This window comes from Selaginella moellendorffii, unplaced genomic scaffold, assembly GCF_000143415.4.
Source record: "Selaginella moellendorffii unplaced genomic scaffold, v1.0 SELMOscaffold_71, whole genome shotgun sequence".
NCBI classification, from domain to species: Eukaryota; Viridiplantae; Streptophyta; class Lycopodiopsida; order Selaginellales; family Selaginellaceae; genus Selaginella; species Selaginella moellendorffii.
The window spans coordinates 688,397-709,531 of NW_003314332.1; the positions used below are offsets into that span (position 1 = coordinate 688,397).

Genomic DNA, 21,135 nt, shown 5'->3' on the forward strand with positions numbered 1-21,135 from the left:
CTCATTGTAGCATTAGCTTACTTTAATGTTAATTTCTGGTGAAAAAAAGTTAAAATTCAAAAAAATCTAATATAATAGTGTGGTAGTGTGAACAAATTACCATTATATTTATTAATTTGATGGTGGGAGTAAAACTCCCCTTAGATTATTGCTTTTTGGACTGGCAATTACTCTTAAATTCACAAATTATTTCTATTTTTGTAAGGGTTTCTCATTCACACCTAACATTGTCTAAAATGTCTCCCTCTCCCACTTCTATCTTGTAGTCTACTTCTCTAGATCCACCTTTGGCTACAACATTTGATAAATAATGCATTGTTAAAATATTATTTCCCCTTATACGGATACTCATAAAAATTAATTTATATGCCCCCCTTCGATAATGTATCCTCAAATATGGTGTCATAGTTCCTTTTGGGGATTTAATGATTATATTACTTGTTATGAATCAGCCTCATAGAGCAGAGTAGGTAGCTTCAAGTTTTGCGGTGGAGTCACCTAGGAGGCTGACGGCCCAAAAGTAGTGCTAAGCATTCATGTTCATGGTTTCACAGGTGGCTTCAAATTTTGCGGTGGAGTCATTTGGGAAGTGAATAGCCCAAAAACAACATCATGTGTTCGTGCTTGATTGATTGTCTTCATAAACAAAAATCCCCATAATTGCTTCAAGAATGTGACAAGGAGTTTTTTACACATATTCCATCTATGTTTTCATAAAACTTATAAATAAACTAGCAATGCAATATAAGGTTGTCAACAAGTTTAGTTGGCACTAGAGGCCTTAACAAGTTGTGGGGAACAAAATCAAATCTTCTATATACAGAAGGTATAAGTAAAGGCTAACCATAAAAATGTTAAAAAGATTTTTATAATGGAGTATTTCTAATGCATTAATGTGAAGTTCAAAAAATGTAAGGGATAAAGGATAGAAATCTATTGTGCATTTCACTTGTTGATCTCTTAGGTATTTTACAAGAATTGTTATACAAATTTACTAAATGGCTTGTATTAGCTTTATGGAGTATTTAGCTTCCAAAGTTCCTAAAAATGTTCCTTTTATAAAACTGTATCAAATACTTTAAAGATAATCTGCACAACTATCTTTAGATTAAAAGCCTGTTTGGCCAATGGTTCATTTAGTGTTAATCTCACTCAAAAAGATAAGGTATGGCTCTATAATAGTTATAAATAATCTAGAGAATATAAAGCTTACTATAATGGTTTAGTAATTTTCTAAGATCATAGAATTTATAAATTTGTAGATGGGAACCATATAATTCATTTGTTATTCTTGAGAGAAATCTTCATTTATTGTGGAGTATATGTGTAAGGGACTCTTTATATACTTGGAGCAATTTAGTTGTGAGACCTTGGGTATTTAGGGCTTCTTATTTGTGAAGGCAATTAATCATAGTGAGAATGTATTAAAGCCTATAATTGGGAAGGGGTAGAGTCTCCTTCATGTTAGGTGTAAAGTAATCCAAGGTAATTCACCTAAATCTCAATGCTATTCAAAAGAATAAACTTTACAAGCTTTTTGAAAATCTTGAAATCTTATTAAATGTTGTTTGAAGTTCCCGTACATTCTTTAAGTTCTTCTAGATATAGTGTCAATGTTATTTCTAATTATATAATTGTCAAAAATGTTGTTAAAAGATTATGGCATCAAGAACACATTTTTTAACTTTTTGTTCTTTAATTTAATAAAGTTGATGACATTTGTCATTCCATTAAACATCTTTTGGGAGCCCATTAACATGATTTATTTTATATTGTGGAAAAGTGTATTAGGTAGCTATATTAATGATGTGAAAGAGGAATAAAGCTTGCTTAGTAGGTGGTGTGGAGAAAACATTAAAGTTCTATAATTCTACCACCTATTACTAATAAATTTACCAATGATTTTATCTTATAGTTATTTAGCATCTAAGGCTTTTTGATTGTAAAGACAATAAAAATGTGTAGTATATGCTATTTTCACTATATACCTATGATGATTTATCATAGGAAAATTATAGAGCAAAACCATAACCCTTAGACATGTGGGCTAAGGGTAGTGAAGTGGAACCTAAGTTTCAAAGCTTTAAGCCACTGAACAAAGGGATAAAGCTAAACTCTCGAGCATAAAGCTAAAGAACAAAGAAATTGGAGCACAGGACAACTCCTAAGCATATAACACAAGAAATGAAAGGATATAAGTAAAAAGCAATATTGGAACAATCCTAGAGTATCTAGCATCTTAATGTTATGATTAATAAATAAAATGGAGCCAAATGGAATGTAACATTATTATAGCATACCGATGGTTTAATGCGAGGATATAGATACTTCACCAACTAATATGGTATTGATCTTGGGCTTAAACCTAATCTAGACACAGAACAAGGATATGCACACAAGTTTTTTAGTAGGATATAGTAGGTAATCTATACTATACCTCAAGTTAGTCAACTATAAATTATGTATGAATGAATGATATATGATAAGCAACAATTGTTTTGTTTCTTTGTGGACTTTTGTAAAGCATTTGACACAATCCCACAAAAGGAACTTTTTTAGTGACTTCAAAAGTTAAATACTCCACTAAAGTTGGTATAAAATATTTATAAACTCTTGAATTTTGACTTCTAGGGAAGTACACTTTTATTTATAAGTTGTAACTCTCTTGAAAGCCTCACTTTTTTGACATCCTGGAAGGTACACTCTTATTCATGGACCAAAGCTCTCGGGTTCCACTAAATATTAATCTCAACATATAATGTAATTCCCTTAGTCAATCAATAGAATATATCAATCTCAACATGTGATATGATTCCCCTAGTCAACTAATAGAGTCTAAATTCAAGACTTTTCTAATATCAAATATAAACTCTTAAATTTAAATTTCTCAAGAGGTCACCTAGCCCAATATCATTCATGTTTAACCCCAAATATTTTAACAATTGAAAAAGGGGGTGTATTCTTATTTATGAGCCATCCCTTTTATATTTGAACCCTTATATAGATTATCTTTCAAATCACTCTTTTTAATCATTCAATAGATCTATATAATAATTCTTGTAGAATACTCAGAAAATCAACAAACAGAATGCACAATAAGTGTCAAGCAAGGTTATCCTTTATCCCCCACATTGTTTGGATTGCACATTGATGTATTGGAAACACTCTTTTGCAATGAAAATCTTTCCAACATTCTCATGGGTAGTCTCTACTTATACCTCCTATATGCAAATGATTTGCTCATGTCTTGTTAAAGCCTCCAACACTAGCTAGACTTGCTCGCAACCAGTAGTTTATCTATGAATCTTATGAAAATATAGGTTATGGTATTTGGCCATCTATGATAAAGAAGTGACAAAAATGACCTCCATTGCCAACATTGGTTGCTGGTGATAAGAGAAAACTACAAGTACCTTGTATATATAGTCCACCACAAGAATCCTTGGAAGGCTAGGACAACAGAATGCATCCAAGCAAGCACAAGAGCATATTACTCACTCTAGAGTGATCTCAAGCAAGCTGGTATTTTTCAATGGGATGCACATAGACAATATTACTAAAGGTGATCACTATCCTCACATATGCTAAGGAGGTTTAGGGTTGTAGACTACGACAAATGACATGGAGGAAAATGGAACAACTTAACTATTAGTTCTTGAATACAGAATTTGGATGCAACAAAGTGGCAATTGGGATTTTAATTATGGAATCTAGCTTGCTTCTGATTGAACTCCGAAGTGTGAAAAACACAATGCAATACATCCTAAGTTGTACTGCTGGCAAGTGAACTTGAAGAAGGCAAAAGCTAAATCTGAGCCCTTCAACTGCTGTAGGACAATGACAACCAACACATTCCCCACCCAACCTCATATGCACTGCTCAAAATAAAATGGTTAAGTATGTTTTCTCAGATTTTATCAACCTTGCTAGAGATATCAGCAAAGGCTGGTGGCACAATCCTAGACAAAAGATTTGGGCAAGGATCTTGAGACCCTCCTTAAAGAAAATACCATAGATGTCCCAAACCATTGGCTTGAGTGAGCTTTCCAATGGTGGCTTCAAGGGGCTCAACACGATCCAAAATTCCAGCACTATTTATTAGTTATCAACCTGCAAAGGCTTATTGGTATTGCTATTTACTGATCTATGGGACAACAGAATCCTGGCACACTATTGAGTGGGATAACATTGCCTGCACTCAGAAGTTAGGAGGACCAAATCTGTTATTTATACATTGAAGATAGTCAAACTGTCCTACACTTCACCACTGCATACAAACAACAATGGGACAAAGAACTGCTCCTTAATTTTGATTTGCCCCTCCCTCTCTTCCTCTAGCAATGGCAATACTAATGACTTTGTGAGTACCTTATTGCAACCACAAATTTGCACAATGAGCTACTTGCCATCCTTGAATTTACACATCCACAGTAGATAGGATGGTCTCATGCCCTTGGATCCTCATGACTTGAAATAGCTGTTATTATTATTATTATTATTATGACAATGGAGGATCTTTGCAATCCATTGCACTCTGCCATACCAGATTCAATCATTCCCCACACGGTTTAGAAATCACAGAAGTGGAAATACTTACAACCTAGAAGTTGTAAATTATAAGGGTAATGGTAACTGTAATGGAAAATATATCAAATTTCCTAAAATTTCGCCCTTAACGTTAAAGGTAAGCCCTAGGTCCTCACATTCTTCTTTGCAAACCAATTGAGAGTTCTTAGCATTCTTATTAGTCTTATTAGAAAAAGAGACTGACGAAGTCCTTCTAAATGGACCATTCAAGCTGTAAGACCGTGGGTTCATCCTGGTCTTTGCCAACATATCTACAATCCACACCAAATTCCATGGCCAGCCCATTAATAAAGAAATAAATCTCCTCCCTCGGCACCTCCTTGAGCATAACCTTACTGCAAAACTCATGGTTTCCCGTGAGGAAAACAAAGTCTTCTCTATCCCAGCACCCGCTGATCCACTGCTGGAATGACTCTTTCGCTTCCTGGCCTAAGGTATCAAACCAGAGTTGCATGCTCCTCCAGTCCAGAAAAACGTCCCAAATAAAAGGTGTACAAACCTCGGGATCCTCCTCGTACCAGCACCAACCTTCATCATCGTCGCGTTGCATACTGTTTGGAGCAAAGAATTGCGCGCCACCAACTATCATCCGCTGCTTCCAAGCTACCAGCATTGGCTCGGTTTCTAGGGTTTGAGCGGCAAGGCTGTCGCAGATGTAGGTCCTAGGGGAAGAGCACAGACGAGTGAATCTAAAAACGTAGCTGTGGATGTACCTTATTTCAGAGCTCGGACGATTGATGATACCCATCCAGTGAGCTTTGTGCCATTGCAACATTGAAAACCTACGGTTTATTAGGGCTCAGGGGAGATTATGTTGTCGATGGAGCCACCGCCGATTGTTGCGAGTAGGGACATCTGTGTTGACACGAATCTCGTGATCTACTTCGTAGACGGCGATGCGAGTCCTCAGCTGGAATCTTACCTCCGTGCATCGGTGGCCGCTGGAAGCAAGCTCTTGCTCACCAATGGCGTCTCGGGTTAGAGCTTAGTTTCTATGCTTTGATACTAAGTTTCTAGCTTTTTAGAGGAGCTGCGGCGCCTGCGCCCCACTTTCACCGGCACCTCGAGAGGTTTGACGTTCACACGATACTGTAACAGCGCACAGGAGGTAGCAGACGCTGATCGAATTCTCCCGCTGGTGCGGCAGCAAGTCCACTATAACTTTGGTGGAATGCAGGTGAGTAATGCAGGATCTTTGCAGAACTGACTTTGTTTTGATTGAATGCAGGTGACCGACTTGAGGATCGCACTTGAATCTTGCATGATCAGCAGTCGGGCTGAATATCATGGGCCTCGGACACTCTTCCTTCTGACCAACGACAAGAAATTCGCGACAAGCTTCACTGTTGGGGGTCCTGGGTTGGTCGAGGTCCTAGCCGACCAATTGGCCGGTAACCTGTGTCCGGTGGTCTCCTTCCAGTCACTAGGCGCTGAGGCTTTCGTTCCAAGACGACGATCGCAGAAAACCACTGGCACCGCCGGTACCGGGCCTGGAAGTGGTAGAACCTCTGGTGGCAGCCCGCGGCCGCTCGGAGGCAGCAATCAGCATGGCGGCAAGGGAACTTCCGCTTCTGCTCCCAGTGTGGCATCTCCTGGACCTTCCAAGGTGTGGAAGCCGAAATCCAATTTGCTGGTGGAGCTACTTGCATGGCACAAAAGCTTGTGGATCAGCTTGAGCAGCAGGAAGCCGCTGGAAGTTCACTACTACTACTGTGACAGCAGCGCGTTTGATGCGCTCCAGCGAGGTCCGCTGCGTGCATGGAAGAAAAGCCTCGGCAAAGTCTGCTTCTTTGCACCCTTGAGTGCTGTTAGGACTGGAGCAGCATCCGGGTGGTCTCCCTACCGAAACAAGTACGGGATCGAGCTTTCAGGTTTTAACGATGGTGGTGACGAACTTCATTGCTGCATCGGCTACTGCTCCTGACGAGAGGCCCGTGTTCCTCACTGGCAATGCCAAGTTCGCCAAACGGTTCAGGAAAGAAGCATTTCGTGAAGCCGTCTACCAGGGCTAGCAATGCCGTTCCTGATTGACGTCCGAATGATCGATGGGACGAAGGACGAGCCTCAAGTGCTGGAATTGCAGTGGTCAGGTGCGAATTAATCAGCGCGTCCGAGAAGAATTTTGGAGCCTGTAAATTTTGAGAGACTGTCAACGCGAAACGTTACCGCGTCCTCCGTTCGATCGGGCACGGCAGTCGAACAGCTGACGGGCAAGATGGAGCTGACCGTGCTGACCGTACGGTCGTCCACGTGACCACGGTGACCGCATCGCGGCATCTCGTCAAACAGGGCTTTCAGTAAATGCCCAGTTCGGGCATATGCCGCGAGAAGAATATTCCATGAGATAACGTCTCTCTCGGGCATCTGGTGAAACAGGGCAAGCCATTCGCGGACATTGCCATCGTGGGAGAGGATGAGGTTCCAGGAGATTAGGTTTTCTCGATTCGCCACGCGATCGAAGAGCTCCCTCGCGCGATCGATGCTCGCGCCGTGTTGCGCGAGGCCGGCGAGGATGGAATTCGCCGATAGGTCGTCTCTTTCCGGCATCCGATCGAAGATTTCCTGTGCCTGGTCGACGCGGCCGTGGTGGGAGTAAGCAGCCAGGAGCGCGTTGTAGGAAACGAGGTTGCGCTGGGGCATGGCGGTGAAGATCTGCTCGGCATCGCCAAGATTTCCAAGCCGGGCGTGTGCCGTGAGCATGGAATTCCAGGACACCAGATCTTTGTCCGGCATTCCATCGAAGAGATCTCTGGCTTCTTGGAGCTTCCCCGATCGCGAGCACGCGGGGATCAAGATATTCCAGGCCATCTCGTTCCTCTCCGGCATGCAGTGATCGAAGAAGGATTTGGCGTGGAGGATCTGGCCGGTGTGCGCGTAGGCGGCGAGCACGGAGGTCCAAGACACGACATTGGTGATAGGCATGCGATCCAGCGCGATCTTGGCGTCACTGGCGCTGCCGCGGCGGGCGTGGGTGGAGAGCACGATGTTCCAGGAGAAGAGATTGGGGTGAGGGATGTGGGAGAAGACGAGGAGCGCGCGGTCGAGATGGCCGCAGTTGCGATGCATCTCCATGACGAGATTGCACAGGAAGACATTGTGGCGGTGATCGGAGGCAAGGATCTGAGCGTGCAGTGCCTGGCCCTGTGCCACATTCTTGGATCTGGATGCCTGCTTGAGCAGCGCCGCGTAGCGATCGCGATCCGTGTGGTCCAACATAGACTTGGGAGTTTTAGGGTTCTTGGAGGAAGCTTTGAGCGATGGCGGAGGAGCTGGATGAGCTCTTGATGTTCCTTTCTTCGCCAGCGCCAAACGTAAGAGTTTGTTTCCATTTCATTGCGCCTGACAAGAGCTCCTTTCGCAGCTTAGAAAGGCCGCGGTAGACATCATCGAAGGCTTGACTGGAAGCGACGAGGGGATTGCCAAGCTCAGCACCAAGCTCTCGATTCTCCTCCCGGCTCTCGTACAGCTCCTTGCTGGTAACAAGGCAAGAAGCGGATCCATGTCTAGTGCCTAAAAGCCTGTGAATGATCTTACGTCCAGCTCGTTGCGAAGCCAGCGGCAGGAGCTCTGGTCAATCTGTCACAGGATCAGGAAGTGGGAGAGATGCTGCTTGAACTGGGAGCTGTTGCAAGCGCCATGGATCAGATAGGCAAGCAAGGCCAGGACGTGGATAAGCTCATGGTGATGCTCCTCGTGAACTTGACGACTCTAGAGCCTGGTGCTCGGCTGCTATGCGAGGTGTGATGCTTGCTCTCCTTCGCCATCTCCAAATCTCTCTTACAATTTTCTTGCTAGGAGGGCGATGAGAAGCTCAAAGGACTACATATGAGTCGTCTCGTGAGATTGTTCTCGCGGACCCCAGAAGAAGGTATGATAAGAAAGCTGTTCTTGTACACTACCTGTGTGTGTTGCGTAGGTGACGATGCGTACGAGCACGTTGGAGCAATTCTTGTCAACGTATCGCGAACGGACTTGGGACGCAAGCTCATGCTGGACACCAAGCGAGGCCTCTTGAAACAGGTTTTACGCCAATGCGACTCCAAGAGTCTTGTTCGCAGGCGAGGAGTAAGTTGATGAAAAAATCTGTTTCGTTAGATAAGTTTTGCGACTTTCTCATCTTTGTTCTTCGTGCGCAGGTGATTGGCACCATCCGCAACTGTTGTTTTGAAGCTCCGTCCCATCTGCCGAGCTTGCTTTCCCTGTCCGAGCTTCTGTGGCCATGTCTCATCCTTCCAGCCGCAGGAAGCAAGGTCTTACTCAATTGTTGCACCATTGCGGGAATTCAGCTAAGCCCTCTCTCGTCGACGTGATGCCGCAGATCTATAGCGAAGAGGAGCGATCCAAGATGCCCCCGGAGCTGGCGGTTCCATTGTCCATAGAACGCCAGGCGGAACCAGACTCCCAGATCCGTCGCGAAGCCTTGGATGCTCTCTACCTGCTCATAAAGCAGGTGAAGTGAAGCGCTAGACTTTCTAGATCCGATCCCCAGGGCTGATTTTGTGGTCGTGTACCAGGAGGCTGGATTTAGAGCGTTTTGGGAGCTCGGTGGAGCCGACGTTCTCAAGTCCGGCTACGAGAACGAAGAAGATCCGGAAGTCATGGACAAGTACGAGCAGCTGGGGTCACTGGTAAGAACTGACACACACGCACTTCTTTTTTTCTCCCTGCATGCGCGTACGTATCAAACTCAAACACATTCTTCTACGCGTGCGCGTCACAGATCATCGCGCAGAGTGGCAGCAGCTCTTGACCGCAGTGATCGATGATCGATTCGGTTTGACAAATTGTTAGCGAAAGACTGGAGAAAAGTTTGTGTCAAGCACACTCACACCGGAAAAGTCCTTGAATATTCGCTCCTTCTGCACACGCCTACTAGTCAACGGAGGTTTTTGCGTGCTTCGCTCTTCTCGTACAAAGAGAAGAAAACAAAAGCCAAAGGTTTTTATTTTGTGTGTGTGTGTGTGTGTGTTGTGGAGAGGTGTAGAGAGAGAGAGAGAGAGACCTAAGCGCTGGGCGCGGCGTGGGTGAGAGGAATCTGGCGAAGATGTCGAAGATTATGGCCTACTCCGAGCTCGCCGAGCACAACAATCGCAAGGATTGCTGGCTTCTCATCTCCGGAAAGGTATCTTGTGCCCTGATCTGCCGGATCCAATAGGGCTCCCTCGATCTGTGGAATGCCAAATTTTTCTCAACTCTCTCTCTCTCGTGGGCAGATTTACGACGTGACCAAGTTCCTAGAGGACCATCCCGGCGGCGATGAAGTCATCCTCTCCGCCACAGGTAAGTGACAACTTCCGGTGCCAAGGAGCGCGAGATCACACTTTTTCTCCTCCAGGGAAGGATGCCACGGACGATTTCGAGGACGTCGGGCACAGCAGCAGCGCTCGCGACATGATGCACAGCTATTACATTGGCGAGGTGGATTCGGCAACTCTGCCGGCCAAGCCCACATTCAAGCTGGCGACCCAGGACGCGTATAATCCCGACAAGACCTCGCAGTTCCTCATCAAGATCTTGCAGTTCTTGGTACCCCTGGCCATCCTCGGGCTGGCGGTTGCCGTGAGATTTTTTACCAAACAATCCTGAAAGGTTTGAGCAAGTCTTCCTCCTCCTCCACATTCGTCATCGTTCGTTCTACTCTCTCTTTCTCTTTTCTCCCCAGGAAATAGGAAAGAACAAAAAAAGTTCCAGGGAAATAATTCTCCTCTCTTTTTTTTCCAGAAACCTTGCCAACCAACCAAGTGCTTAGATATTGAAATCGAAGATTGGCTTTTGCTTTGTTTCTTCGTCCCCCCAGGGCTTTATTTCTCGCGATTGACCGACCTGGAAGAAGATTAGTTCCCAGTAATGCAAGTTTAGTTTTGTTTGACAGGTAGTTGTGATTTGTTTCTAAGTCACAAACTTTGGAAGAAAAAGAGAGGAGTAGATTTAATATATAAAAGTCTTACTTTTCTCTCCGACTCCGACTCAAATAATTACATCATCGTCTCTTGCTCTTGATTGCTTAAAAAGTGTGCCTGTCTCTCGAGAATCCTTTTGGTTGGTCACGTCTCCTCCTAACAAAGCTGTGCTCCTCTGCTCATAGCTCCAGATCAAACTTTCGCTGCTTCTTTGGCACCGGGAAGTCCATGATCACGGAGCTCCCACACTTGGGACACCTGGGATCCAACTGCGAGATCATCACGTACATGAGGCACCGCTTGCAACCAGTGAGGGTGACCTTGGCCGGTTGGCTTGGCGGAGGCGATGGAGACGACCGGGGAGACGATGCGGCGGGCGGGAGCAGGCAGAGGCACTCGGAAGAGGTGGTGGTGACGACGCTGCTGGCATCCTCCTCCTGGTTGCTCGACAGATTGAGCTTGAGGTCGAGACCACCACTCTCGCTCTCGTTCTCCCTGTCCTCCTTGTAAATCGGGTTTGGATGATCCGCATTAGCAGCAGCGTCGTCGCCGTCGTCGCCTTGCTTTTTCCTCCTCCACAGCTGTGTGGCTTCGCCACCATTCTTTCTCTTGACCGCCGCCGCCTGCTTTCCAAGTTCGGATTGCAGTAGCTCCAGGGACATGTGACAGGAGGCTGCTGGAGGCGATCCAAACGGTGGCTCTGCGGGTGAGCAAGAGTGGCCTTCGCGAGGATCATTGCAGGTGGTCTTGCCAGTGTTCCAATTGATGAAAAAGACCGTTCCAGACTGCACAAAAAATTATCGGTTTAATCAATCGGCTCGGCCTGTTGCACCATTTCAAAAATACAGACAAAAAACAATCAAGGCACACTCAATTACCAAGAACGAATCTTGGCCAAAATGGCAAACAAAAAAACGAAGAAAGCAAAAAACAAAACAACGAGAAGGCTAAACAACAACGTGAAAAAAGCGTGAAAGAAAACATCAACTCTTTTTGCTACGATCCACCCAGAAAGAAACCGGACATACCTTCAAGTCGAGTCTTTTCTCCCATCCTTTCGGAAGCGGAACATCCTGGCCGAGCTCCAAAAAATCCGATTGTTGTTCTTCACCATCCGTTGTCATGGTAGTATTCGAAGCCGCTCGTCCACCTAGCAGGTCCAAAGTGTGGTGCCTTCCAACGCCGGATTCATCAAAGGGCTTCCCCAGCATCATCTCCAGCAGCTTCTGATGATCATCGCCCCAAGCTCGTTTCTTGCTCATGCGAGCAATACCACCGAGCTCACCACTGCCCCACCCGACTTCCAGTGCCACAGCCATCACCTCTCAATGCAATTTCACGAGCTCCTTCCCCCCTGACTCTATAGCAATATAGCAGCAGCAGCAGCAGCAGCAGCGGCGGCGGCGACGGCGGCTGCTGCAAAAAGAGTGGGAATTTACCGAGCAAACTTTAGCAGCGCAAGGAAAGAATGGAAGAAGAAGCGGCTTTACCCCGGAGAAGAAGCAAAGCAATACTAGCGGCGCAGCAGCGGCGGATGATGGATGAAGAGGTCTGTCTGTCAATGGAAGTGGTAGTAGAAGAAGAGGAGGCTTCCATTGGCATTGAATGCTGCCATCTCCTTCACGCTACGCACAGGGGCCCCAGGCTCTTAACTTCCACATTTACTGGCTTGATGGGATGCACCTCCTCCCTCTTTCAAACATTCGTCTCGTCTCGTCTTCTTCTTCGATCCAATCTCTCCTCACTCAACTCCGCTCGCTCAACTTGACTGTGCTTCTTCGACTTGCTGCTCAGCTGAGTATGAGATAGAACTGAGTTGAGTAACCGGCCAGTCGGCTGGACCGAGCTATCTATCTATCGCAAGCCCTTCTCTCTCCCTGTCCCCCCCTCCCCCTGTTAGAGCTATTATATAGACTGTGCCCGGCCAAATACGATTACCGTCATCACCTTTAAGGTACTATACTAGTCTCTAGCCTGACTTTCCTTTTATACTAATTCTATGATATGATATGAAATGATCGCATATCTATCTATATCAATACTACTGCTCCGTCCGAAACTCACCTGAGGAAAAACTTAAAACTATCCTACTACCCCTGTGATTCTCTAGCCTCTACGGGCACATATACTACTGCCCACCTTCCTTGAATCCTTACCTTACCACCGCTACCAGCGATGATATATTAGATTCCCTCCAGTGTTCCGAGCCGACTAGACTGAACACACATGCCCCTTGGTGTTGCATGGCAAAGATCCCATCTTTCACGCTAAGAACCGGCCTGTTGTCTAAATTACCAGCGAAGGTATTAGCTGAGCATGCATGGGTGGAATTGAAATCAACAGAGGATACTTATCTGGAGGAGGCTGCACACAGTTGATGGCACAAGTATGATTGCCAGCTGCCCCTGGCTATTGGGTTTGATGACCCTTTAGTGCTTGCCTTGAATGGCCTCTCTCCAAATTTCCAGGCGCCACTAAATGCACACCTCTCGTCGCCGTTAGTTTAGTCATCATGTCCGGTAATCCGCCCGCTAATGGCTTCAATAATGCTCCTCCAAATCCCGCCCGAGCCGGGTCGGGTCGGGTCTCTCACTCGACTGCAACAACTGAAAACCAAGTCAGTGCCGGATATTTCCCTCAGACTTTGAGCAGCATTGTCTTACCTTCTTTCTACGTTGCAATCAGAACTCCGACCACCTAAATGTGTGAGGGATTTGAAAAAATCGCAAGATAAATGCACAGGGAGTAAATTCGAGTCACCTAACACAAAGGACCGGTGGCTGACAATGGCAATGGCAATTGGAAGAGATCAATCTCTCCTCTTTGTCCACAAAAATATATACCACCCAGAAAACAATGCGGCAAGCGATGCGATGCGATGCCATGCCATGCATAGAAAAAAAGAAAGAAATGTTATCTTACTCTTTCTACGAACCTTTGAATTTGAACCTTTCAGGCTCTGTTGTTGTACTGGCCGTGTCGAATCTTTTGTTGGGAGCGGGAGAGGAAGCGGTAGGTGAATGTTTAGTTGTCTACGTGTGATTCTTCGCGCATTTATGCAATTGCAACACCTTGTGCGTCAGCTCAAGCTCATCGTCTAGTAACTTGAGCATTTTTTTCTTCGACTGCAATACGCGAGAAAGAATAAGAAGTTATAAGAAAATAAAAGTCATAAAAAGATACACTAAGCTTGGGCATTGATGCGGTTGAATGCGCGATAGCAACCCGCAAAAGGAAAAGCAAAAAAGATATTCACGAAATCAAAGCAAGACCGAGAAAGATAAGATAATCTCCGCTCAGGCAAACTCAGGCAGTTAAAACATGTGACATGTTTAGCGCACTGCATGTCCTTTGACACCACTCAATGCAAAATAATGCCTGTGATCTCCCGATAAATCATTTTCCCAGCAGCCTATTACATGCAAAGCAGTAGTACTGCAAAGATGAAGTACACTTTCAAACCAGTCTTCCTCACTCGCCATTTGAGCCAGCCAATGCAGAAGAAAGATAAGATGGTAATAACACGGACAGAAGCTACGAACCCAGTTATCCAGGCCTAAATGTGTAGGCAAAGACTTGTGCTCCACTTTATGACAATGCAAATGCAATGCAAGAACAGACGCATCGCATCCCACCACCATGTCAATCACCAAACCCAACTCAACTCAACGTCGAGCCTCGAGGAAGAGGAAAACCAACCTGTAGTTTCGATGGATGGATGGATCACACCAGCGTCCTTCCTCTTGGCGTCATATCTGACCGTAGCAGGCATGAAGACCTCTTTTCGAAGTATAAGCTCTGCTGCTGCTGCTGCTGCTACTGCTGCCCCTAAAAGTTGTAAAGGAAATGAAAACAAAAGAGAAGTTAGTGTCGCAAAGGCATACCTTTGTTGCAAGCTTTTGAGAGCCCACGTGTGGTTTCATGGTCCGGCTACCTTTCTATTTATGAAATTCCGAAATGAAAGCCCACCTTAAGATGTCCCATATCGGAATGCCTCCATTATCTTAGACACGGACCGTCCCTTAATCCATCATATTGGCATTCAAGTTGCACCCTCCTCCACATTGTTACGGTTCCCCAATCCTAAAGCAAGCAAAAGAACCAGCAAAAGTAAGTAAATCCCGTTGTCTTAAGGGTTTGCTATTGCCAAGGACAACCAAAGCATTCATGTCTCAGCAACATCACAGTATTCAACTCGAAAAAGATAGCCACATGCAAAGACGAAGACATTGCAAGCCATAAACACCAGCGTGGCCCCTGAACGGTGGACTTAAAAGAGGCCCACCCCTTTTCTTCGTTCATTCTAAAACAAAAGTGAAGCCTCTGAAATCTAGTACTAAAATGACATAGTGCGGGAAATCGATTCAAGTAGCCCAGAAAAGGAGGTGAAAATGAACCGACTGGGACAAGATAAAATCGGGAGAAGCAGTCTCAAAATCACGAGACAAATTGCTACTGTAGTTTCGGAAAGGCACACCTTAAGTGTTCATGCGGCATCAATTTCGCTTGCAGATACGCCTGGCACCAGGAAACAGAAATACAGGCCAACCTGAGAAGCAAGGAAAAGAGAAGAAAAGGAAACAACAGAAGCCGTATCCATACCTCATTGTCAAGCTTAACACCCCGTGGACTGGATATAAGATAAGCCGGACTTGAATGAGCGCTTTAAAGTGATGGAAATAGGTGACTGCGTGCGAATACAGCCGAACTGACTCCACTGTGATGTTGTCTACGCAGAGTGACAGAGAGAAGTTATACTGCTTAAATTCTCTGCGGAGTTTGAAACTTACGTACACTTAGGTTGAGATACTTCTGTTCTCCACCTTGACAGAGATCCTGAAAGACACCAGAGAAATACGCATCATGCAACAAAAGCGACTAGAAAAGCTCGTTTTCAGTCCTGACTAGAAAACTGCAAACGCTTCAATTTGAACAATGGTGGACTGAATGCAAGCAGGTACCCCTTGAATTCACGCCGGAATATCCAACGCCAGAAATTCGCGTCGATTCAAAGAGGATTTAAAGCAGCGCTGGTGCGTATTGCAGAAACTTTGAAGATGGCGGGCAACAACGGCTCAATCAACCACAGCAACTTAATGCAACAAACAAAAAAATATGGTCGAAAAGAGAGAGAAACATAAAGAGACAGCCAATTGCATGCATCGGTGAAATGCGCAAATCAGCGAGCTCGAGCCAATTGCGTGCAATAGTAAACCGCACAAATCAGTGAGCTCCAGCTTGCCCTCGACATCAAACAGTAGCGTTGAAATATCAGAGATGAGCAGAAAAAGAGAAAAAAAAAATGCTTACGTCAAGGGAATGGAAGAGTCTTGCGATAACACGTACACTGGACACACCAACATAAAAGAGGCATCCGGAAACACTATGAATGCAGCCTGGCTATGGCGACAAAACAAAGGTCATACACATAAGATATATACACACACTCACATAGATAGACGAAAGCGACGACGACGTACCTGCCTAAGACGAGACCCTTCTTCACTCGCCCGCATTATGCCACTGCGCGACTGCGCAGCCGGAAAAAAAGACAAGGGAATGAAAAGAAAAGAAAATTGTGGAAGAAGCGATGACATCTCGTCCCAGGGTACCTGAAATCGAGGGTGAAACCGCAGCGATAGACGCCAAACCATGATCTAGTGGCCGATCGGCGATGCAATTCCGGAGACGACGATCCATCTCTCGCTAATCGCCCTACATTTTCCTACCAAGAACCCTAAAACCCTGTTATTTTTTCAAATGATAATAATTCCCCGGATAGGCGTCGCTACGCCGTTGGATCGACCCCATGGATCGACGGCAGCCAAGGCGTGTGTATGAATAGTAACTTACATTCAAGCTTTAGTTTCGTGCGAGAGGGAGAGCTCGGCATGAGTAAGTCTCTTTGAGATTGCTGCGGCTCCCCGACGACGTGAAGATGGACTGGTAAATCTCTTTGGTGGCGTTGGCCGGGATTGGAAGAAGAGGCTTGGCTTTCTTTGCCACAGCTTTCATCGTAGAGGAGTGAGTGAGAGGAGGAGCATCCTTCCTCTTGTTACTGTTGGTCTCGTCTTCGCCACTGCCACCTTCGATCGATTCGATCACTGCTCCAACGTTGCTCCTGGATTCGCCATTCTTCTCCTTCTTGGTAACGCGCCTGGCCGCCGCTCTCTCTGCCTCCATTCTCTCGCGGAGCAGGCCAACTTCTTCGTCGGTGCCATTGAGAGGGATCTTGTCCTCGGCTTTAAACTCCGCGAAGCAGACCAAGCACGACGAGGACTGCACCTCCTTGAGCGCTCGGACGCTCAAGACATGGCCGCAGTTCTTGAGCGCCACGAACTTAAACTTGCCATTGAACTCCTGCCCCGAAACCGGGCACTGGAACTTGGTCTCGACGTGTTCGTCGTCGGGATCCACTCCGGGGATCGCCGAGAGGTGAACCGGCGTGAGATCCTTGAGACCCCTGATGTGCCGGAATTTCTTGGGGAGGGACTTGGTGATGAGCGCGTGAACAAGAGCCTCCTTGTTGTAGAGATTCCCGAGAGGATCCATGACGCAGGGCGGCCGGAGATAATCGCAGGAGAGAGCACACTGGCACCATCTCGCTAGCCTGGCCTCGTTTGGATCCACCTTATCAGGCTTCTTCTCAGCGTACATCTTGAGGTAGCAATCCCTCGACTCGGCGCCCGTGGCACCGCCATCGCCACCGCCGCCCCTGACCCTGACCCCCAAATGGAGCGTGCTCCAGCGGCCCACACCGGATTCCTGGAGCGGTCGGCCATGGCCGAGAAGCTTACCTCCGTGAGAGAGATAGAAAGCGTCGTGCGACGATGCCCGGGGCAGCAGCGCCTGGATGACATCGCCGGCGGTGGCCGAGCGCCCCACCTCCACACACGAGGACGATGATTCGCTCCTCACGAAGATCTGCATTCTCCTTGCCCTAACCCTAGCCAGGGCAGAAAAAATCCAAAGAAATAGAAGTAAAAGCACTAATTGGGGCATTCCGAGAATCGAACTCGGGACCTCTCGCACCCGAAGCGAGAATCATACCACTAGACCAAATGCCCTGACCCGTGAAATCCAGTCAGTGCATAAGACATTGCCATTGTTTCTTTCGTTTAGTCTGTTACCGGTGCTCTTTTCTGTGGCCCACGATCCCAAGGCTCGTACGATTCGCGCGGGGCCACAATTTTCCCAATCGATGAGTGTGTGCCTTTTTCCGTGTAGCAAGGTGGGCCTTTGGTGAATCTCTCCTCTTTAGTGCCTTTGCTGGCGTCGACCGATTGCTTATCTCACTCACGCACTGCCACTGGATATATACATGTAGAGGACACCCGTATAAACATCCAACCAGATTGTGGGGGCTACAAATACAATGACGTATAAAGCTAGCGATCATACCATGCGTTAATACTTGTTAATATAACCATGTATGCAGACATTCCAGCACACTTTGGACTGATTATGTTAATCAATTGGGTTCGGTCAATAGCACGCAAGCTTGCACTGCTTTGGCTCTACTGTTTTAGTCCCACTTTACGTACCTAGTTGTGGCTCATTTCGGCCCGGCCAAGTGGAAAAGTAGGACCAGGACCAAAATGTTTTTAATGGTGTCGTGAACAAAACTCCAACGATTGAAGCACACTAGACGATGGACGCAACGAGCTCTCAACACCTCGCCCCACACTTGTACCAAGACCCGAGGGCCAATTCAATGAGAGCCTTGTAATCTAGCGAACGCCTTCTCTCGCTCGCAACCCCGCTTGATTTGATTCATCGACATTATTGATTGGTTATATTCTCCCGCCGATTCCTTTCAATTGGAGATTCATCGATTATATTCTCCCACCGATTCCCTTTAAATGGAGATTCAACGAAACAACGGTGGTGAAAACACGCAAACTTTTGCCCGGTCAAATAATGCAACACCCGGCCCACGTGTCCGCGCCTCCGCAATCTGGTCACGTGGCACCGCCACGTGGAGCGCCATTCTGTCCCCCGCTTGCTAATGACATGGTGGCCGTACACCCGTACGGAGGCGACCTTTTTCCGTCCATAAAAGAGCGACCGAGCCCTTGGACGGAACAATTTGCCGCTTTGGCCGCCATTTTTTTAGCTAGTCTCGCGGTCTTTGCCTCCAGTCCAAGGCTTCCATACACTTCCAGATCGATCACCTGGTAAGATCGCTCGCCAATCGCCACGAACGATCGCTCTAGCAGCGCTGCGTATCTTCTTCCACGATGCATGATTCGCGCTTCGTTATCCCGGCCCCGGTGAAGCAGCAGCAGCCCCGCCGTTCAAATCCCGCCCAGCATCAGCTCCACCAGCATCAGCTCCAGCCACAGCCAGATCTCCCAATGTCGTCGGAGCGATTGAGGGCAATGAGAGCGTCGGCGTTCCGCGCGGTGTGTAGAGGCCCTTCGTCGGCGGCGGGGCAGAATGCCTCCGCCGCCTCCGCCCCCGCCAAGATGACGTGCCTCTGCGCTCCCACCTCCCACCCCGGATCTTTCAGATGCCGGATGCATCGCGCCCAACAGCTGCAACAGCAACACCATTCTCCTCCTCCTCCACATCTGCCGCCTCAAGCTTCTTCCACCGCCACCGCCGCCAGCAGCACCAGCGGAGCCAGATCCAAATTCTCCGGCGGCGCCGCGCCCCGGCCGGCCCAGATCTCGTCCACGCTCAAGACGTGTAGCCGCTGCCGCGTGAGGGGTCCCAGCCGGCTGAGCACGGTGGTGTTTGCGAGCGGGCGGGAGCAGGAGGAGACGAGCGAGGAGCCGGAGATCGCCACCATCCCCATCCCGTACGAATCTAACCCCTCGATGATCGATCCCTTGTTTGCCTCGTGCTCGGATCTCACATCCCGCTGGTTTTGTTCCAGATTGCCGGTCGTGAGATTGTCGCACCACGCGACCATCCACCGGGGGATCTCGGCGGCCACCATTGGTGCCCGATTCTGTGCGTTGCGGAGGCTCCAAGGATCGGGCAAGGAGGACTTTTTGAGGCTCATCCGGCCCACGAATCCCCGGCCCATTCTCTTGTCGACGTAGTAGCCGCGCGGATCTCCTTCCCCTCGCTCGCTCGTTTCGATCGATCCGATCGATCACAGTGTAAATACTTCCTCCTCCTCCTCCACCGCTTGTGTTTTTGTGTGAGTGTCCAAATTTTTTCTTTTTGCTCCCTCGATGCGAGAAGAGTATCGAGGGCCCCAAGGGATTAGAAGAAGAAGATAGCACTAGACCAACAACAGTAAAGAGTTTAATGCTCTCCGTTATCTTCTTCCATGCACACTAGCAAAAGCTTTTCTACGATTAAAATCGTCGCTAGATAGTTAGCTCGAGGGTGTGCATTGATTGATTCATCGTCCATCAGACCTGACCATCGCCAGACCCCGAGTTTTTTTCTTTTCCTCACACCAAACAAACAGACCAAAAACCAAACCAAACAAAGCTGGCCATACATACAAGCCGAATGAAACGGCCAACCAAAGTCCGCGCCAGTCAATCGCAGCCGTTGGGGCCCGGCCATCCCGACCGTTGCTCGCCTCCCATGTTGCTGGACTTTCAAGGTGTGTCAGCCAAGCCCACACGCTCGTTGCAGCGTTTTGCGCGGCGCGGGATTCGAAACCGCGACCTCGCCCGTCTTTTGGTGGGTCAAGCCAAGCCAAGCCAAGCCCAGGCCACCAAAACAAAAAAGAAAGGCAGCCACAGAGTCGTGGCGACCAAAAGATACAAAGAAATCCACTGCATTGCATTATTGGAGAGTGAGTGTGTGTGCCCAGTCTCGCAAACAACACAAAAGAAAAGGAGAGGGCCAGCGGTGGACGACTCTTTCTCTCGCTCACACTGCCTTTTGCATTACCACCTTTCTCCTCCCTCCTTTGTCGTCAGATCCATGATCTCCACCGCAAGCTTGAAAATGGAGCGCCCTGTTCCCATCCGTTTTGCTCCAGCGATTGGCCTCGGGCCGTGTGTCGCGAGCAAACGACAAAGCCCAACACCAGCGATGATCTTCCCCGTGATCAGATTAGAACGACGTCGGCCAGCTTAGCGACGCTCCCGCTTTCGTGTCTTACATGGCCTTTTATCCCCGTCGATGCAGACACGCAACCAGAAACAAGCTTAGCGGATTTGTGAAGCTTATCTCGTACCTAGGACGGGGCCGTGAATTGCTTGCTCATCGCTATCTGCTGCCTTGCTTCGATTCTATCACGCATCCACCACTTTTTCTTATCCTCGGAGATCTTTGGTGGTGGTGCTCTTTTCTTTTTTATCTTTCTCGATCCACTTCTCCGGTCTGCGGCCTGGAGGATCGGATCCCGAGAAACGAGGCCCTTTTCTTGTGCACGACGTGATGGACCGTCACTGCCGCCGCTGTCAGAGTTGTCTCGAGCGAATAAATGGAAGTATTTTTTTCTTCCATCCCATGCGCTGCTGCTGCTGCTGCTCCATGCCGTGAGAAAATATCCCCGCGGAACTTATAACTGCCGTCCCAGGCCTTGGACCGAGAACAGGAGACAAAGCTCTGAGCGAGAAGTCTGCTGCGCCCACCACCCTGCCTTGCCGGTGTCGTAACAGCTAAACGGATTGAGAGGAGCCATCGTCACCGATGCCAAAGTCGCCGCCTTGCGCAAAGTCGTGCGCTCGCT

The 21,135-nt window shown here is 47.5% G+C and overlaps 6 protein-coding genes and 1 non-coding gene across 17 annotated transcripts; 3 read left to right on the plus strand and 4 right to left on the minus strand.

Moving 5' to 3' along the window:
• Positions 1-4,780: 4,780 nt before the first annotated feature.
• On the minus strand, positions 4,781-5,353 carry LOC112340870. The gene is made up of 2 exons (XM_024660018.1): positions 5,301-5,353; positions 4,781-5,249 (listed from the first exon to the last, which is right to left on the minus strand). The coding sequence occupies exons 1-2, from the start codon at positions 5,333-5,335 to the stop codon at positions 4,781-4,783; spliced, it is 504 nt and encodes a 167-aa protein (XP_024515786.1). The 5' UTR covers positions 5,336-5,353.
• Positions 5,354-6,684: 1,331 nt separating this feature from the next.
• LOC112340841 (pentatricopeptide repeat-containing protein At4g02750-like) lies at positions 6,685-7,803 on the minus strand. The gene has a single exon (XM_024659959.1). The coding sequence runs from the start codon at positions 7,801-7,803 to the stop codon at positions 6,685-6,687; it is 1,119 nt and encodes a 372-aa protein (XP_024515727.1).
• Positions 7,627-9,535, plus strand: LOC9639715 (protein HGH1 homolog). Of its 3 annotated transcripts, none has more exons than XM_024659929.1 (8): positions 7,643-7,898; positions 7,949-8,071; positions 8,128-8,325; positions 8,383-8,652; positions 8,724-8,837; positions 8,906-9,037; positions 9,102-9,215; positions 9,308-9,532. In XM_024659929.1, exons 1-8 carry the CDS (start codon positions 7,845-7,847, stop codon positions 9,335-9,337), a joined length of 1,035 nt encoding a protein of 344 aa, XP_024515697.1. In that variant the 5' UTR covers positions 7,643-7,844; the 3' UTR covers positions 9,338-9,532. The 3 variants fall into 3 exon arrangements, with proteins under 3 accessions (XP_024515695.1, XP_024515697.1, XP_024515696.1); XM_024659928.1 differs by having other exon boundaries at positions 7,646-7,898; positions 8,383-8,455; positions 8,504-8,652; positions 9,102-9,532; XM_024659927.1 differs by having other exon boundaries at positions 7,627-7,898; positions 9,102-9,535.
• Positions 9,536-9,540: 5 nt separating this feature from the next.
• LOC9639716 (cytochrome b5) lies at positions 9,541-10,544 on the plus strand. Of its 3 annotated transcripts, none has more exons than XM_024659940.1 (4): positions 9,541-9,709; positions 9,801-9,867; positions 9,923-10,176; positions 10,309-10,544. In XM_024659940.1, the coding sequence occupies exons 1-3, from the start codon at positions 9,632-9,634 to the stop codon at positions 10,171-10,173; spliced, it is 396 nt and encodes a 131-aa protein (XP_024515708.1). In that variant the 5' UTR covers positions 9,541-9,631; the 3' UTR covers positions 10,174-10,176; positions 10,309-10,544. The 3 variants fall into 3 exon arrangements, with proteins under 3 accessions (XP_024515708.1, XP_024515707.1, XP_024515706.1); XM_024659939.1 differs by having other exon boundaries at positions 10,250-10,456; XM_024659938.1 differs by having other exon boundaries at positions 9,542-9,709; positions 9,923-10,456.
• An 18-nt stretch (positions 10,545-10,562) lies between these two features.
• Positions 10,563-17,426, minus strand: LOC9639717 (protein RTF2 homolog). Of its 7 annotated transcripts, XM_024659936.1 has the most exons (10): positions 16,100-17,426; positions 15,968-16,018; positions 15,278-15,323; positions 15,090-15,216; positions 14,965-15,005; positions 14,457-14,570; positions 14,372-14,383; positions 14,187-14,315; positions 13,151-13,612; positions 12,398-13,093 (listed from the first exon to the last, which is right to left on the minus strand). In XM_024659936.1, exon 1 carries the CDS (start codon positions 17,415-17,417, stop codon positions 16,350-16,352), a length of 1,068 nt encoding a protein of 355 aa, XP_024515704.1. In that variant the 5' UTR covers positions 17,418-17,426; the 3' UTR covers positions 12,398-13,093; positions 13,151-13,612; positions 14,187-14,315; positions 14,372-14,383; positions 14,457-14,570; positions 14,965-15,005; positions 15,090-15,216; positions 15,278-15,323; positions 15,968-16,018; positions 16,100-16,349. The 7 variants fall into 7 exon arrangements, with proteins under 7 accessions (XP_024515705.1, XP_024515704.1, XP_024515700.1 ...); XM_024659937.1 differs by lacking the exon at positions 16,100-17,426 and adding an exon at positions 10,563-11,272 and having other exon boundaries at positions 11,516-13,093; positions 14,372-14,570; positions 15,968-16,072; XM_024659932.1 differs by having other exon boundaries at positions 14,372-14,570; positions 15,282-15,323.
• Positions 17,427-17,482: 56 nt separating this feature from the next.
• TRNAP-CGG lies at positions 17,483-17,554 on the minus strand. The gene has a single exon. It is a non-coding gene; the product is annotated as a tRNA-Pro (tRNA).
• Positions 17,555-18,562: 1,008 nt separating this feature from the next.
• On the plus strand, positions 18,563-19,766 carry LOC9639781. The gene is made up of 2 exons (XM_002985998.2): positions 18,563-19,290; positions 19,369-19,766. Exons 1-2 carry the CDS (start codon positions 18,728-18,730, stop codon positions 19,535-19,537), a joined length of 732 nt encoding a protein of 243 aa, XP_002986044.1. The 5' UTR covers positions 18,563-18,727; the 3' UTR covers positions 19,538-19,766.
• The last annotated feature ends 1,369 nt before the right edge of the window (positions 19,767-21,135 follow it).

Excerpts from the sequence above, each read along its gene's own strand:
- LOC112340870 (XM_024660018.1), bottom strand. The coding sequence starts at position 5,335 with ATGGGTATCATCAATCGTCCGAGCTCTGAAATAAG. Across the intron at positions 5,250-5,300 it reads CGTCCGAGCTCTGAAATAAG|GACCTACATCTGCGACAGCC; the intron begins GTACATCCACAG and ends CTCTTCCCCTAG.
- LOC112340841 (XM_024659959.1), bottom strand. The coding sequence starts at position 7,803 with ATGTTGGACCACACGGATCGCGATCGCTACGCGGCGCTGCTCAAGCAG.
- LOC9639715 (XM_024659927.1), top strand. The coding sequence starts at position 7,845 with ATGGCGGAGGAGCTGGATGAGCTCTTGATGTTCCTTTCTTCGCCAGCG. Across the intron at positions 8,326-8,382 it reads GTGCTCGGCTGCTATGCGAG|GAGGGCGATGAGAAGCTCAA; the intron begins GTGTGATGCTTG and ends TTTTCTTGCTAG. Across the intron at positions 8,838-8,905 it reads TTCCAGCCGCAGGAAGCAAG|ATCTATAGCGAAGAGGAGCG; the intron begins GTCTTACTCAAT and ends GTGATGCCGCAG.
- LOC9639716 (XM_024659940.1), top strand. The coding sequence starts at position 9,632 with ATGTCGAAGATTATGGCCTACTCCGAGCTCGCCGAGCACAACAATCGC. Across the intron at positions 9,710-9,800 it reads GGCTTCTCATCTCCGGAAAG|ATTTACGACGTGACCAAGTT; the intron begins GTATCTTGTGCC and ends TCTCGTGGGCAG. Across the intron at positions 9,868-9,922 it reads AGTCATCCTCTCCGCCACAG|GGAAGGATGCCACGGACGAT; the intron begins GTAAGTGACAAC and ends TTTCTCCTCCAG.
- LOC9639717 (XM_024659932.1), bottom strand. The coding sequence starts at position 17,417 with ATGCAGATCTTCGTGAGGAGCGAATCATCGTCCTCGTGTGTGGAGGTG.
- LOC9639781 (XM_002985998.2), top strand. The coding sequence starts at position 18,728 with ATGCATGATTCGCGCTTCGTTATCCCGGCCCCGGTGAAGCAGCAGCAG. Across the intron at positions 19,291-19,368 it reads ATCGCCACCATCCCCATCCC|ATTGCCGGTCGTGAGATTGT; the intron begins GTACGAATCTAA and ends GTTTTGTTCCAG.